At 38.3% G+C, this 15,512-nt stretch overlaps 1 protein-coding gene across 4 annotated transcripts in view; it reads left to right on the forward strand.

Moving 5' to 3' along the window:
- Positions 1 to 15,512, forward strand: part of PLXNB2 (plexin B2) — a 259,563-nt gene that overhangs the window by 230,026 nt on the left and 14,025 nt on the right. For all 4 annotated transcript variants that reach the window (XM_062018179.1, XM_062018188.1, XM_062018197.1 and 1 more), the window contains 11 exons: positions 639 to 866; positions 1,333 to 1,509; positions 1,966 to 2,105; positions 3,178 to 3,278; positions 5,497 to 5,726; positions 6,937 to 7,118; positions 7,885 to 7,951; positions 8,062 to 8,208; positions 11,332 to 11,488; positions 12,523 to 12,623; positions 13,485 to 13,569. In XM_062018179.1, the coding sequence (XP_061874163.1) occupies positions 639 to 866; positions 1,333 to 1,509; positions 1,966 to 2,105; positions 3,178 to 3,278; positions 5,497 to 5,726; positions 6,937 to 7,118; positions 7,885 to 7,951; positions 8,062 to 8,208; positions 11,332 to 11,488; positions 12,523 to 12,623; positions 13,485 to 13,569 (1,615 nt within the window). The remainder of the gene's footprint in view (positions 1 to 638; positions 867 to 1,332; positions 1,510 to 1,965; positions 2,106 to 3,177; positions 3,279 to 5,496; positions 5,727 to 6,936; positions 7,119 to 7,884; positions 7,952 to 8,061; positions 8,209 to 11,331; positions 11,489 to 12,522; positions 12,624 to 13,484; positions 13,570 to 15,512) is intronic.

Below are 15,512 nucleotides of genomic sequence, written 5' to 3' on the forward strand. Positions count from 1 at the left end.
GAGAAGCTATTAAATTGCATTTCTCAAAGTGAGAAACCAAAATGGTGATAGAAGCCACGTCGAGGGTTTCTATTGGTGGTGTTGGCTGTGGTTGGTGTTACTGAATGACTGAAGGAGTTTCTAGGATAAAAACATTTGTGTCATTGGGGATGGAGGACAGGTTAACTGAGTTATTACCTTGAGTAGTTGATTGACAGTTGGTAAATCTTATTGTGAAATGTCCCTTAGCATTTGTATTGAATTTCACAGTGTCAGTAGAAAAGAATTTACCTGAGATACTTAATGGTGCAGAAGATGATATGGATTAAAGCTGCCATGTTAAGTTCTTAATCTTAGAGCAATTTAATTGTATCAGCCCAGTGTGATACAGGGCCACAGAATTTGGAGGCAATGGAAACTGGTCTGTAGTGTAAGTTTTTCTGTAGGCAGCTACTAGAACACAAGTCAACAATTTATTCCAATCAACAAATTTGTTTCCTTTTCTTTTTGGAAAGTACCTCATATTATGTTATTTCTACTGTATGGAGAGGCTATAAATACAGTGGATTTATTTCTACAATCTAAAGTTATCAACAGTTATGTATAGGAATGAGTCAAACTCAAAAATGTGCATGTTGTTCTTCTCTTGTTTCTTACAGTTTGATGGAAAGCTTGTTACAAGACTCAATAAAACCACAGTGGTTTTTTCTTCCCCACCAATACTGGAAGACCCAGAAAACTATAACATTACCACAATTATTCTAATGGATCATTATCATTTGGTTGTAAAAAATGAGAGCCACTCCTTTGCCTATGTTGCAGATCCAACCTTTGAAAACTTCACAGATGGCATCAAAAAACAAGTCAACAAACTTATTAATGCAAAGGTAAACTTGTCAAAAGATGACAGTTGCTCATTTTGTCCTTGAAGCATATATGAATTTTTTCTGTCCTTTTTCAAATCCATAATAGCTATTTGGTACCATATCCAAAATGCTTGGTAGAGTCTCTTGCATCTACTGGATGATGAACATTGTCACCTCCCCTTTCCTTCTGTGTCCTCTCCTATATTTTTATCCATACTTTGGGTTTACTGGGGATACCCCATGCTGCTGAGCCTGGCATTTGGAAATGCCCTCTTCCATAGAGCTCCCAGGGGCTGAAGGAGCCGTCTGTTTCACACCAGGAAGGAAAGGAGAGGAGTTGTATAATTCCCAACTACCCTATTCTTCTGTACACAGCTGGGCAAATCACAACTGCTGCTAAAAGTGATCCAAATGGGAAGCTGCAACTCAGGACTTCTTGTCTCCAAAGACTTTGTGATAATGATTTAGCCTTATATTTTCTGTCTAGGGCAGTAACCTGAACAAAGCCATGACGATAGACGAGGCTCAGGCTTTTGTGGGTGACGAGCCTTGCAACATAAAAACACTAACTGAAACGGACTTATATTGTGAGCCACCAGAAGTACAGCCTCAACCAAAGAAACGGCAGAAGAGAGATACCATCAATAACCTTCCTGAATTCATTGTAGGTTACTTTTTCAATAGATTTTAATATCATGTGTAAGTGAAGCTGACAGTGCTACTTAATTGAACTAATTTGTTCTCCAAAGTTGTAGTACTGTGAAGAAACTCCTTACACTTCTTTCTTCCTCCAGCTTCTACCTGCTGTCTAGAACACGTGACACATAAAGAGCAGTCCCAAGCTGCCAAATGCCTTCTACCTTCGTTACATAGGAATGCAAAATTGTTGCTTGACAGGCTGGGAATTTTTCTTCCTCTGTTAAGCAAAATAGAATGAAATATGAAATAAAGAGCTAGTGACCTAAATTCAGTATAAAATATTCAGAAATGTTTCTGTTGTTTAGTTGCTTGAGCCAGAAATTTACCTAGTGAGAATTACTGAGAATTTAGAGCACAACTCAGAAATGAACCACTGTACATTTACACTTTTTGCAACAAATGTCTGCACTTATCTAATTAGGTGAAATTTGGACTCCGGGAATGGATCCTTGGAAGGGTGGAATACGATACACGTGTGAGTGACATCCCACTGAATCTTATTTTGCCACTGGTACTTATTCCTATGATAGCAATCATCGTCATTTCTATCATCTGTTACAGGTAAGTTCCTTTAATTAGGTGGTTTTGCTGTCCTAAAGCTTTCAAGTTTCTACCTAATTGTTTTCAGCTCAGTTTACAGAAGTTATCTTCATCCTTTTTTATGAGCTGCAGAGTTAGGAGAGGCGTTTACAGCTGGAAATATGTATGAGCACCAATTTATTTCTCTCACACGCACTAAATTCCTTGGTGTCAGTGAGCCCAGTCCATCCTTTATGCATAAGAACAATTGGTCCCAGGCTTGCCAAGCACACAATTGCAGACTGAATTACTCACATACATTCACAAAGTGGCAGCTAAAGTATCTCCTATGAAGTAGGTAACCAATTCTGTATACATATCCATCAGTGTTTATGTTGCCTCAGTCAGAAACATAGGTCTGAGCTTGATGGATTTGGCTAAAGGGTCATTTTCACCTTTCCAGCTGAGATAAGTTATCCATACACTGATTTAATAATTAATGTTGAAAATCATACTTCACAAAGGGCCAAAACAATGCTTGTTTTCACTTATGAACAACTTAGCCCAATTTTAAGGTTAGTAATGAGAGTCTCATACCATCCCTCAGGACAAGGAGGATTTCACTTTTCTGGTGCATATCAATATAGCTGAGGAAATGCTGAATTATGGGCTGTACAGCACTGATGTTCTCCTGGACCTGCTGAACCTTCTCAGTTCAGTCCCAGACACACTCCTGAGTGGCTCAGAGCCACTGCAGTACACATTGCAAGCAATCGTTGTTCAGTATATACAAATTGAGTTTCTGTATTTAATATGGAATTGAAAGTATTTGTAGCTATTTTGCTTACTGTATTTAACATCTCTGGCCCAAGCATGCTTTGAAGCAGCAACTCTGTGCAGGTGCCAGGTTGATTTACACAGAATGAAGACTTGGTCCACAATTTCTTCTCCTCCATTCTCTTGCTCCTGCCAATGTTTACAAAGAAATCAAAACCAGGAAAATGTCCTCCAGTCCTTTGGATTCCCACTCAGAAAGTTATTGCAAATATTTTACTTTTGTAAAATATTTTTACAGTTTGTAACCTTTTTAAAATCTTATCTCTATTCCGTAAAGACGCCAGAGCCAACAAGCAGAACGAGAGTATGAGAAAATAAAATCACAACTTGAAGGCCTGGAGGAGAGTGTCAGGGACCGGTGCAAGAAGGAATTCACAGGTATGACAGATACTTGCAGTCCTGTGGGTCCTCTTGAGCAATCAGAAGATGGGCTGGAACAATGGTGCTAGCTTGCTAAAGCAAGCAGGGAGCAAATAATTAGCAGATCTTAGTAGTCTTGGTTACTGACATTGACATACAGCAAATGTTTTGCTGTTATATATAAAGGCCATATATAAAATGCAATAGGGAGCTGAGGTTATTAAAGGAAATTGTTAGTTTTAGTCTAAAGGAAGCACAGAGTTTGCAACTGGGAAAGAGAAACTAGATGAGATTGGGGTTGCTTATAGCCATTAGTGTGAGTGGCCATTGATACAGAGGTAAGAATGTTTTGTAGTCAGTAACCATGCCAAGAATGAACATTAAAAAGTGTTTTCAGAGATGCAAAATTTATTTGCAGCAGTCAGCATACAAAGGGATAATTTGGCAAGCTCACAGGAAAGAAATAGCATTTCACCCTGTTTATCGTGGGAAAACCTTAAGCTTGATCTGAGGAGCTAGCTAATTGTTCTGTGTAAATGTAGAGTCATCATCCGAGGGAAGGCAGCAGGAGTGTGAAGGCTCAGCATTTCTACATGTTGAACTACTTATTGCAATGCTTAAATTAGGCATCTGAGTGCAAACATTGCAAATATTGGCCTAAATTATTACCCTGAAATGTCACCTCATTATCTGAATTATACTTGCTGTTGGGTCATGTTGAAGTAATCTCTACTAAAAAAAAAGCCAACCAATACATATTTTATTTCTAAAGAGAAATAGATCATTTCATATTGACAGTGGCTAAAAAGCAGGATGAATTAAACAGCAGTTTCAGATCAGAGTTCGAAATTAAGAAGCTCAGGGTATCTCAAAGGTATTGGCCATGCTGGAAGCCTCTCCCAGTCTTGTTTTTCTGGTATTTCTGGGACAGGATGTTTTTGTACTGGTTTGCTTTCTCTGGAAAACTGAATGCTTCCAGGTTCTGGACACAAAGCAGAATCAAATGGTCCCGCTCTGGCAGGGGAAGTTGGACTAAATGATCTTCCGAGGTCCCTTCCAACCCTTAAGATTCTGTGATTCTATGAAACTGCATTTTGAACTGGGAGAGGATCTATCAAAGTTAATAGCCCTCCCTCTCACCACCTCTCTCATGGAACTTCATACCCATTTCTGAAAAAAAAAGTTGCCTTACTCTTGCTGACTCTACTAGTAGGGGGGCTGCAGACTCCTGCTGTGTGTTGGGTTGGTTTTCTCTGCTCTACCAAGCCCAAACACAGGGCAGGTAAGGATTCACATCCAAGGAGTAATCCACTTCCTAAACTGCATCCACCTTGGCTGACAGTAAAATGAAATACTGAAGTCAAAACACATTCTGGATCCATAGTGTGAAACTGTAGTGTCAACGGCATGAAGTGCAGACAGTTTAAAATACATGACACCAAGGATAGGCACATCAGGGAGGAAGCACAAATACCACAAGCAGGAAACCGCGAGGTGCTTTCTCCTTCAGTTTTGCTGAACACTATAAAACAGAAGTAAATGAATGAATAAGAGCAATACAATTGCTGAGACAATAGGTCACTATATCGATTAACACAGTATTCTAGTCAATCAGCAATATTGGGTAATTGGAAAGCCTTCAGCTAGAATAGCTGCTCCAAAGGATAATTCCTTAATTGCTGGCCCTTTTAAGAACTTTGCAGCTTTTGAGTCCCACAGAAATGTTTCCTTCAATTCCAATGAACCATTTAATAGTCTTCCTTCCTGCCATCCCCTTCCTCCCAACTAAATTAGTGTGCTTTACACTTTAAACCTTTCTTTTCTTGATTGCTATGTGTTTTTTAAAAGAGCATTTGTTACAGCCTAGACTCAGAGGAAATAGAATGTGCATTAAAAAAACTCCAATATTGTGGTCTCTCTTTTTTTGTCTCTGTGCTGCAATCCTGCATTTTGTATATGAACTCACCCCGGTGACTTTTAAGGCCTTTTTTTGGATAGGCAGCAACAAGGAAACCATCTGTGCTAGAGGCAGTTATCCTCATGCCGCCATAGGATTAGCTGTGGCCATAGTTAACAGGATAATTGGTAAAAATAGCAAACGAAAATGTGAGATGAAATTGGGTTTTTGGTGTTGAGTTGCTTTTTTTCCATTGCAAGGCATCCAAAGAGATCATGTTGCCTAAAAAAGGCTGCTGTTTTTTTTAAACAAACCTTTAAACTGTATTACATATTCCAGATCTAATGATAGAGATGGAGGATCAGACAAATGATATCAATGAAGCTGGAATTCCAGTCCTGGACTACAAAACCTACACAGACAGAGTCTTCTTCTTGCCCTCCAAAGATGGAGAGAAGGACGTGATGATTACAGGGAAGCTGGATATTCCTGAGGCCAGGCGGCAGACTGTGGAGCAGGCTTTGAACCAGTTCTCCAACCTCCTCAATAGCAAATCATTTCTCATTAATGTGAGTACTGAAGTAGATTTGCCTTGTCTCTTAGCTAGGCATACCTGTGTGTTGCAAGCATAACTAAAACAAAATTATTAAACATAAGTACTTTTCATATGGTTCTGGTCCCACAATAGCCACGGTAGATATGTGATATCACAGCCAGAGCTTCCTAGTGGGGTAAGAGGCAAGATCATGTCTGTGCAAGGCCACACAGGGTGCAGTTAGTCAACATTGCAGTGGCTGTAGGAAAACATATATTGCCCAATCTGGTATTAAAACTGCTGTTACAAGTTTGTTTTAGCCTTTCAAGAAACATGATTGGAGAATACTGCTTCTATCCTGGATCATCAGAACATTAGAAGAAGGGAAATGGCCTCAAGTTGCCCCAGGGGAGGTTCAGGCTATATATCAGGAGGAATTTCTTTACTGAAAGGGTTGTCGGACATTGGAACGAGCTGCCCAGGGAGATGCTGGAGTCACCGTTCCTGGAGGTGTTTAAGAGACAGGTGGATGTTGCACTTAGGGAAATGGTCTAGTGGTTGATAGGGCTGGGAAAAAGGTGAGACTCGATTTTAAAGGTCTGGTCCAGCCAAACCAATTCTATGACAGGACTCACCTGGAGGCAACCATCTGCTGGATCTCCATCCCAGGCTCCTCAAGTGGCTTATTCATCAAGAGTGATGAATGCTCACAGCAGCACTGAAAAGATATCTAATTATTCAATCTCAAAAAGCTGAGGCTGATTGTCAGACACCTAAATATAGACTTAGGCTTCTAACTTTTTCTCCTTTTTTAAATGCAGCTCCAATGCTGAGCTAGTTAATGATTGCATTACAGCTTATGGCAGATAAGAGCACATTCCCAAGTGTACTTAGTGTCTTTGTAATGTGATGTGAAAGGACTAGGAATCTGGGGGAAAGGGAGTTGACTTTTTCTTTTAAAAAATTGTTACAGAACACCTTTTTTTCATTTAATTAAGGCATCCTTTCTGCATAAGCCTTCAGTTAGAGTATGGCAGCATTCCTTGGGTTAGTCCATTATACAGTGTGTGTTTATCTAAAATTATATGCAAAATTTTCCTTTAAAATTTTTTCAAAGTTGTGAAAACTTTTCCATTCTGTGCTTAGGAGATTAAATATTGTTTATCTTCTTAGTGCAATACAAGTGTTGAGGTTCTTCAGAAACCTGCCATCTGACTTGATTTTACATTTGTTTTCTGTTTCAGTTTATTCACACTCTGGAAAACCAAAGGGAGTTCTCTGCTAGAGCTAAAGTGTATTTTGCATCTTTGCTGACAGTTGCTTTACATGGAAAACTAGAATACTACACTGACATCATGAGGACGCTGTTCTTAGAACTGATGGAGCAGTATGTTGTGGCCAAAAACCCAAAGCTGATGCTAAGAAGGTTTGAATGATTGTCGTAGTTTCTGTAGTTCTTTAGTTTCCCGTAAATGTATTGCTTTTGTAATATGACTGTATTAAAATGCCAGCTATCTGTGAAAATCAGAAATAGCCTGGCCCAAGCATATTAGGAAAACAAGCTTACTAGGAATAGCTGTGGAAGGCACAGGCAGGGCTGCTGGCAACAGATTTCCTTATTCAAATACTGTAGCATAGATTCTGCATTCAGATTACTGAAATCTATGTTACTTCAAAATACAATCCCAACCATTTCATTTGCTTTTTAATCTAATTTTATTCCAAATGATCTAGCATTTATACACACATGGTCTCTGTGATGAGCACACATAATCAGCCTGCGGTGTACACTCAGTGAGGGCTTGGCCTAGTGTTTTTAACCCTGTTGTTATCCCAAATAAATGACAAAAGACCTTGCTCTGTCTATGTTGTAGCTTTGAGGTTATTTCTCAGATACTACACAACTGGGTTAATTTTTAAGCTCTTACAGCATAGACCTAATTTAAGATTTTGCATAAAGGATGTGTGCTTTTCAGTGATGAGCTGAAGGTACTCAGGAATGATGAGGAATACAAAGCACTTATCCTACAGCAAGTACATGCTCTCAAGACTCTGTAGGGAAATCATTGCATTAAGAGAATGCGTGCAGTTAAGCATATAAAAATACTGTATTTTGAGCAAGCAATGCTTTTGTTTAAAACTTTGTCATTAAGTACCCTTACCATACTCAGGATTGATTTTTTTTTCCCCAGATCTGAAACAGTTGTTGAGAGAATGTTGTCTAACTGGATGTCTATTTGTTTATATCAGTACCTCAAGGTAAGAGTTGAAGTCTGTTGCCTGTGGGGTTTTTTAATCAAACACTTCAACATGCTACATTGAGTATGTCCTTTGTTTTCACTTAATTTCATTTCCTTCCCTTTAAACAGGACAATGCTGGAGAGCCTCTTTATAAATTGTTCAAAGCTATCAAACACCAGGTAGAAAAAGGCCCGGTGGATGCTGTACTAAAGAAAGCCAAGTATACATTGAATGACACGGGCTTACTGGGAGATGATGTAGAGTACACACAGTTGGTAAGTGGAGCATGATTAATTTTTCTTATTTTACTTTTTTTTCTTTTAAGATTAAGTCCTGTAGTGTTAAGTCCATCCATACTTTTCTGGACTACTGTGATCTGCATAGAAATTCTGGTGGCGGGCAAGACTGTCGATAGTTTAACCCAAGCAAGTCTCCAAGCAGGAAAACAGAATTATAAAGTATCTTCTTAGTATTAAATCCAAGCCCTGCCACTGTGGAGTCCATTTCAGTAAATCTCTTTCATAATTTTCAAAGTCTGCCTACACAGTGGTCAGGGTATTTTTCTCCTTCCCTTTTTCCATCTAAATTATCCGGCAATTGATTTTTGCAGAGTTTTTGTACTAACATTTTGCTTGATCTTTGAGTTGTCTTTCTCCCTTGCCATTGCTGCTCGTCAGCATATCAAACATCATTCTAGAGACTATCTTATTAGTATAGCAGAACAAGCTCCTCTACAGTCCTAGGAGACAGCTTTGTAATTTCCAAAACACTTTATGAACCTATTTCTGCTCTTTTTCCTGTGTGAGTCAAACTCTCCTGAACATGGGCAGCCTAACTGTCATTGGAAGGGGTTTATTTCTACTTAAGGAAGTGATCCATTCAGTCATGAGGGAAAGCTGCCTCTAGAGGCAGTTTTGGAGACCCATGTTAGATGCTGCAAGTGGAATGAAGTGGACATCCCTGCCCACGAGTTCTCCATGTGAGCTCCACCACCCCTTGAACCTGATCACTAGTGACATGGTCCCGTTCTCTCCTACTATGAATTATTCTTTGACTTAATTCTGTTCATTGCCATACATCTCCACCACTTTTCAGCCAGACTCCAGCACATGAATTCACTATATTTTTTAAATAGTGAAGCAGCCCACTCTTTAGCCATTTAGAGAGTGTAAACTCTAGTTTTACTCTTTCTATCAGTCGTGCTGGTTTTCTCCAGGACACAATGTAATAGATATCAAAGACATACAGACTGTCCTTCAAAGACCAACACAGGATTTTTTTCCCCTCCTGTCTGACTTCTCTTTTATTGACATGTTAGAAGTCATTTGTGGTTGTCTCTTGACTGAGAAAGATGCAGTGACATATCTGCAGTGTGGAAACAGAAACTTAATAAAAAGCTTTATTAAGTCCTGCTTGGAAAAAAAAAATCACTATTTTGTGTATTCTGATGGGAGGACTGATGTGAGGAGATTGCTGTAGGACTTTCACTCACAGAATCACTAGACTGTGACCTAGGCTGCCTGAAAGAAAAGGGTATGCTGGGCAAGAAGAAATATTTTAAGTTCAGTTGATATTTTTGGGATGACTTGAGATGTCATCTTCATATCTGAGCTGAAAGTGCCACCCATAGAAACCACACTGAGTGATTATATTTCCTCTTGTGAATGGAAAACAAAATTTACTTGCAGTGTGCATTATGCAAGACTTAATGGCAATAATTCTTTATTCAGTCTGTTTCTTTTCACAAAAAAGCCAGTGCCTGCAATTAAGCTAAATAAATGCAGTGTGAAAGCAAAAGAAATTGTGTATGCAATCAGATGTGGGCACAACAAGCATACTAGCTAGATGTTAAACATCATAATATTGTACAGTGGCAATATTTGCTGGAGATTTACAGAGTTCCCATCAAACAAAGATTTTGTGTGTGTGCGTGAGTGGAAGATGACAAGATATATATGTGTACATAGATGTATATGTGTGTGTGTGTGATGAAAGATTATGAAGGGGATTAGTATTGCCATGAATGATTTGGATCTTTGGCATGATGATGACATTGTTGTGGTAACTGTGAACAGTTAGGGAGCATTTGTGCACCAAGGCAGGTTAAAGCATGAGTTAATTAGTTCACTTCTGCCTGAAAGTGAGGCACGGTGGGAAACTACAGTATAGAACAGTTGTCTACTCTCTAATTGTTCTTATTTAAAAGATGAATCTGTTTTGCATCACTGGTTACACTGACATGCTGCATACTGAACCAGCAGCAAAATCATGTCTAATTACCATAAAGCTAATAGGAAAAGGAAGGTGAAATCTCATGATTACTTTGAGAGTTCTGTCAAGGGACAGCACAATCATGTTTAATTTGGCTGCCGTATGGCATAGCTTTTCTTCACTGTTTAAAAATACCAGACATGCAAATTTGTTTCCAAGATTTGATAAATTTGATAAATAATGTCTGAATTTGATAAATTCAGGCATTATAGTTAGCAGGACAGTATATACCTGACAGCTGCGATGCTTTCAGTGTGCCTGGCCTCCAAAGGTACCTGACTGGCCAAAGATCCATGAGGTCTCTGAGACCTGGTACTGACTCAGCTAGTGAAAGAAAGAGACTTTCCATAACATTTTGGGTTTAGTGGGATTTTTTTCTTGGCCATTTTTTTCTCAATTGATTTTGTCTGTATTGAAACTGATACTTAGAAATGAAGCTACTTTTAAAAAATCACTCTAGAATTAGCAAATTACAAGCTTTCAATAAATTCTCTTTAACATTAAAAAAATGCCAATACTATCCAAAAAAAAGTAATATTTTAGAACTAGTATAAACTACTTAGGTATATTTCATGGAGCTATTGGAGTTACTGTGACAGCAGTAAGAAGTAAATGAAGTCTTAAAACATCAAAGATTATATAAATTACTTTATATATATACAGATATATATGCACATATGTGTGTATTTATATATATATATATATATATATATATGTCTAATGAATAACTAATGAATAGTGTTTTCCAGGAGGTAAAATTACACGAGCTGTGCAAGTCACTGCTCATCAGTTGAACCGGTCAGTAGTCCAACTGCTTTATTCTTGTATATCCCTCTTCAATAAGGTCCCAATATTCCATAATAGTAGCATAGTAGACATGAGCAAATCTATTCTACATCTTTTCTATTTTGTCATAGTGGAAGGGATTAGCTGGAATTTATGATAGCTGGTTGGCTATAGAAGAGCAAAATAATCCATACTTTGATTGCAAATATGTGCTGCTGTGTAATGATCATTGCACGGTGAATTTTAGCTATTATTTGCATTTAAATTGCCCAGAAAAACAAATTTAAAGAGAATTCAGTGCTGATTTGTCTTAATAACCATATACATTCTTTTTTTTACAGACAGTAAATGTATATGTACAAGATGGAGGAAATGATTCTGTACCTGTGAAAGTGCTGAACTGTGATACTATATCACAAGTAAAGGAAAAGATCATAGACCAAGTCTATCGAAACCTGCCATGTTCTCAGTGGCCAAAAGCTGAGAGTGTAGTTCTTGGTAGGTACCTACCTGTGATACTCTATTGAGCAGATGAAACGTGTTGTATGATTTTTTATTTAAAAAAAAAACAAGTCTAGAAAGGCAATTTATTGTTTTAACCAAAAAAAACAAAAAGAAAAGTGTAAAGAAAAGTGTTCAGCTGGATGTAAAAACGCAGCATTTTGCAGCAATCTTAATGTGCATTAAGAATTAATGCTTTCTAACAGAGTTCTTTTTCACAACTCTTAAAGTTTTGCTGTGCTGTCATTAGTGTGCAAAGAGCCTGTTAATAACTGTTAGCACAAAGGTATTCATGTCTGAGAGAGTATCTCAGGTACTAATTAATGCGATAATGACAGCATGGACAATTAACTGATGGAGAAGTAATGATGCAATTTCAGAAACTGGTACTGATTTTGACTTGCCTTTATGATGGTTTTTCAAAAGAATTATAACTCACAGGAACTGCACTTTTAGGAGATGATGAGCCCCCCAGCCTCAGGAAATTATCCTCCTCGAAGGCTTTCAAAATTGCTGTTCCCTTCTTGAGAAAATAATTTTAGAAAAAAGACGTAACTTAAAAGACCTAATAATCTCACAATAAAAGCTCCAATTAATAGTTTTGCAATATCTTTGTTACTGCTGCAGATTTGATTAGTCTGGATTTAGAGTATGCAATTCTTGCTCTTCAGAAAATCCTAGTACATTCCCTAAAAAAATGCCTTTTCTATTCCATTCAAAGTCCTACTCTTATTTTGGACTGATAGCCATTCTTATTAAATGTATTTGTGGTATTCTATGCAAAGGAGTATAATTTGTTATGGAAAACAATCAGAAGTCGTATGTGTAGTTAAGAATAGGTCATGTAAACTTCTGTAATAAAGACCAAACTACTAAGCAATAAAAAGCTCATCATGGCATGTGCCAAATTACTTCTTTTAATGTTGCACAATGCATCAGTGGGTCTCTAAGCTGAAACATTCTTGGAGGAGTTATTTTTGTACATGCTTAAAACCTGATTTTTTTTTTTTCTGATTTTAATTACCCCATAGAGTGGCGTCCAGGTTCTACTGCACAGATCCTCTCAGACTTGGATTTAACATCCCAAAGAGATGGCAGATGGAAACGTATCAACACACTAATGCATTATAATGTAAGAAGGTGTTTCAGAGCAATTCTTTGCATCTGTTAACTGTTCCCTAGTAATGAATAAAATCTTTATTTGTTTTTAGAGAAACCTCTGTGCTACATAAAGAAACAAAAAAAAAAACACCCTAGCTCTGGGTCTAGACAGTAAAAGCTTTGGAGTGTGAAAGGCTAAATCTAAATATATTACCTAAACATCTTACCAAATCTATATCACCTAAATGCCAGCATTTTGGTTTTCTCGTCATTGTAGTGTCCAAATCCAAATTCCCCTTTGAGCACTCAAAAGCTTATTTTGCTAGGTCCTGTATTCATGTCTTCTTTTCTCTACCACTTCCTACCCCTGAGAATTGTTCTTGTCCTTGCTCTGCTGCTAAACAGATTTTGAGTTGGTGTGGTTTGTTCAACAGCCCAGTCAGGACAGCAGATGTTGACGGTTTTGTACCGTCTGCTTTAAGCATTTACAATCCACTTATCTTCCCTTTGTATTCCATTGCTTTCTAAACAACAGATATCCTGATTAGTTCTTCCTCAGAAAACAGACAGGTCCGATTCTTCACAATAAACCATATTTTCATACAAAGGGCACCCGCTCTGGATTGAGGAGCGATTTCAGTCTTGGACATGCTTTAGCATTTTCAGTAATCTCAGAGGAGATGTCTATGGGATCTCTTAATAAGAGATTTAATAGGCATGGGGTCTGTTCTGAACTGCAGAGCCAGTTACCCGAAAAGCCTTTGAAGGGCAGCATTAATCATAGGTCTAGATTCCCTGCAAAACAATTCAGAAGCTGCAGTTAGGTTTTAAGAAGGAAGTTCAGTAGTGCATAAATCTTTTAAATAACATCCCTGTGTTTGTATTTTTGAAGGTCCGAGATGGTGCCACACTCATCTTATCAAAAATGGGAATTTCCCAGCAGCCAGAGGATAACCAGCAAGATGTTCCAGGGGAAAGTAAGTATCTTGTGCCTTCCCAGCCTCCCAAAATGACCGGAAGTCAAAACCTACACAGAGTAGCACAGCTTATTGAGCATGTCTGTGAAGCTAGATATTGTCCAATGGACTGTATAGGGCTTATTTGTTGCATGTTACCACTGAGCACTTGCAGTGGGATTTCTTGTCCTCATTGTTAAAGCCTTAAATAACAGAGCTCTAACCATAGTTGTCGAGCCCATACCGTGGCTTAACAAAAAGCACTTTTAGCAAAGATTTCCTTGTATATTTTGTTTCTTAATCCCTCTACGTCTATAGTCAAGCTATATGTTTCATCTCTCCAAAGCTTTATCTTCTCCTTTCTTTTTCCTTTACTTTTACAATTCGTGAGAACTGAGTGTGGTGTTCTAGATGAACCACTGTAGAGAGCATCTCAACTCTCTGTGACATAATGGATCTGATGTAATTTTTAAACTCCATTTCTTACAGCTATGTTGCTTTGCAAACTCTGTGCATTTGTATTTTGTGTCTCCCTCCCTTGGAGTGATGTTTCACGAGCTATACTAGCCTGTTTTTTCCAGGATTTGTTGGTTGGCTTTGTTTATTGCATACACATTTTCTCTTTAGATGCTGTATTTTCCACAATTCCTTTATTCCTTTTGAGATTTGCCATCCACTGTGAGTTAGTGTCAGGAATTTCCTTACAATGTTCCCTCTCTTTCATGTCACTAATGCAACTGGTGCATCACTCTTGGATTTCTGTCTGCTACAGTATGATGGACTTCTCAATGCAGATGACAACCTGTTAGCTTGCAACCCAACTTTTGTGGCTTTTATTTGTGCATGTTAGTATTCTGTCTAGATGAATGGCCTTTATGTCAAATTCTCTTGAGACACAATATCTGTTATGGCCTAAAATGTACTCAGGCTTTTATGGAAATATTTGCTTGTAAATTTATGTTCTTTGTCACATGTGTTTCCTTTACATTTCAGATCTTCCATTTCTCTGGGGATTTTTTTACCCTTGTATTCAGTTACTTTAGATGAGATAGAAGTTAGATTTATGGAACAATAATTGTTGAGATCATTCTTCCTTCTATGAACTCATTTGATACACTCTTCTGTCTCGCACTGATAGCAGAAGCCGTTGCTTCACCTAATACTTTCATTCTTTTAAACAGATTTAGTGAGCTTAGATTTAATAGGTTTCAAGGACTGGGCAGTCAAACAAATTGGAAATAATATGCCAGAAATGTACATTTTTCAAGAAGATAGGTCTCAGCTGATAGCTCTGACGTATATGACTATTTAATGAAAATGTGCAGACTTCCATTTCATTTGTATTCAGTGTTGGCCAGGAAATTAGGACAGACAGAACTACTTGCTGTCTACTCTTTACTCTCTCCTCCTGGATGCTTTCTTTTGAGACTTTCCCCAGCATCCTTGAATGGTCTTCTAATGGCTACACCTCTGTGGCTATCCTCCAACCCCTTTACCGCAGATGCCTGCCATAGCTGACCAAGTGGTGACTACTCTGTCACAGCAAGTGCCAGTCCAGCATGTTAACTTAAAAAGCCATTTAGTTTAATATGAAGGGTGGTGAAGGGCAGCCAGGTGAGCAGTTGATTCCTAGTCCCTGTTGAGTTTTGTTGCACTGATTGCTGAGATAACTGCTGAGGTGGTAGTCACCTCTACTCAAGAGTGGAATGGATCGTGAGTGGGATTGGGGATGTCCGTAGCTTGCTTTGCTTTTTTAACACAGAGCAATGTTAAGGGTCTCAGTCTTCACCCTCTCCACCTTGCTACCCTTGTGGCAAGCAATAGAAGACTGGGAGGGGGGAGGGGCAGGGGGAGATGTCTTTCCTCCTTCTCTACAATTTCCTCATCTACAATTATATCATTAGCTATGATTCAGTATGATGAAGCTCTCTGAACATACATGATCTGAACTCCAAGATTAACTC

Source organism: Colius striatus, chromosome 1 (genome assembly GCF_028858725.1).
Source record: "Colius striatus isolate bColStr4 chromosome 1, bColStr4.1.hap1, whole genome shotgun sequence".
NCBI lineage: Eukaryota > Metazoa > Chordata > Aves > Coliiformes > Coliidae > Colius > Colius striatus.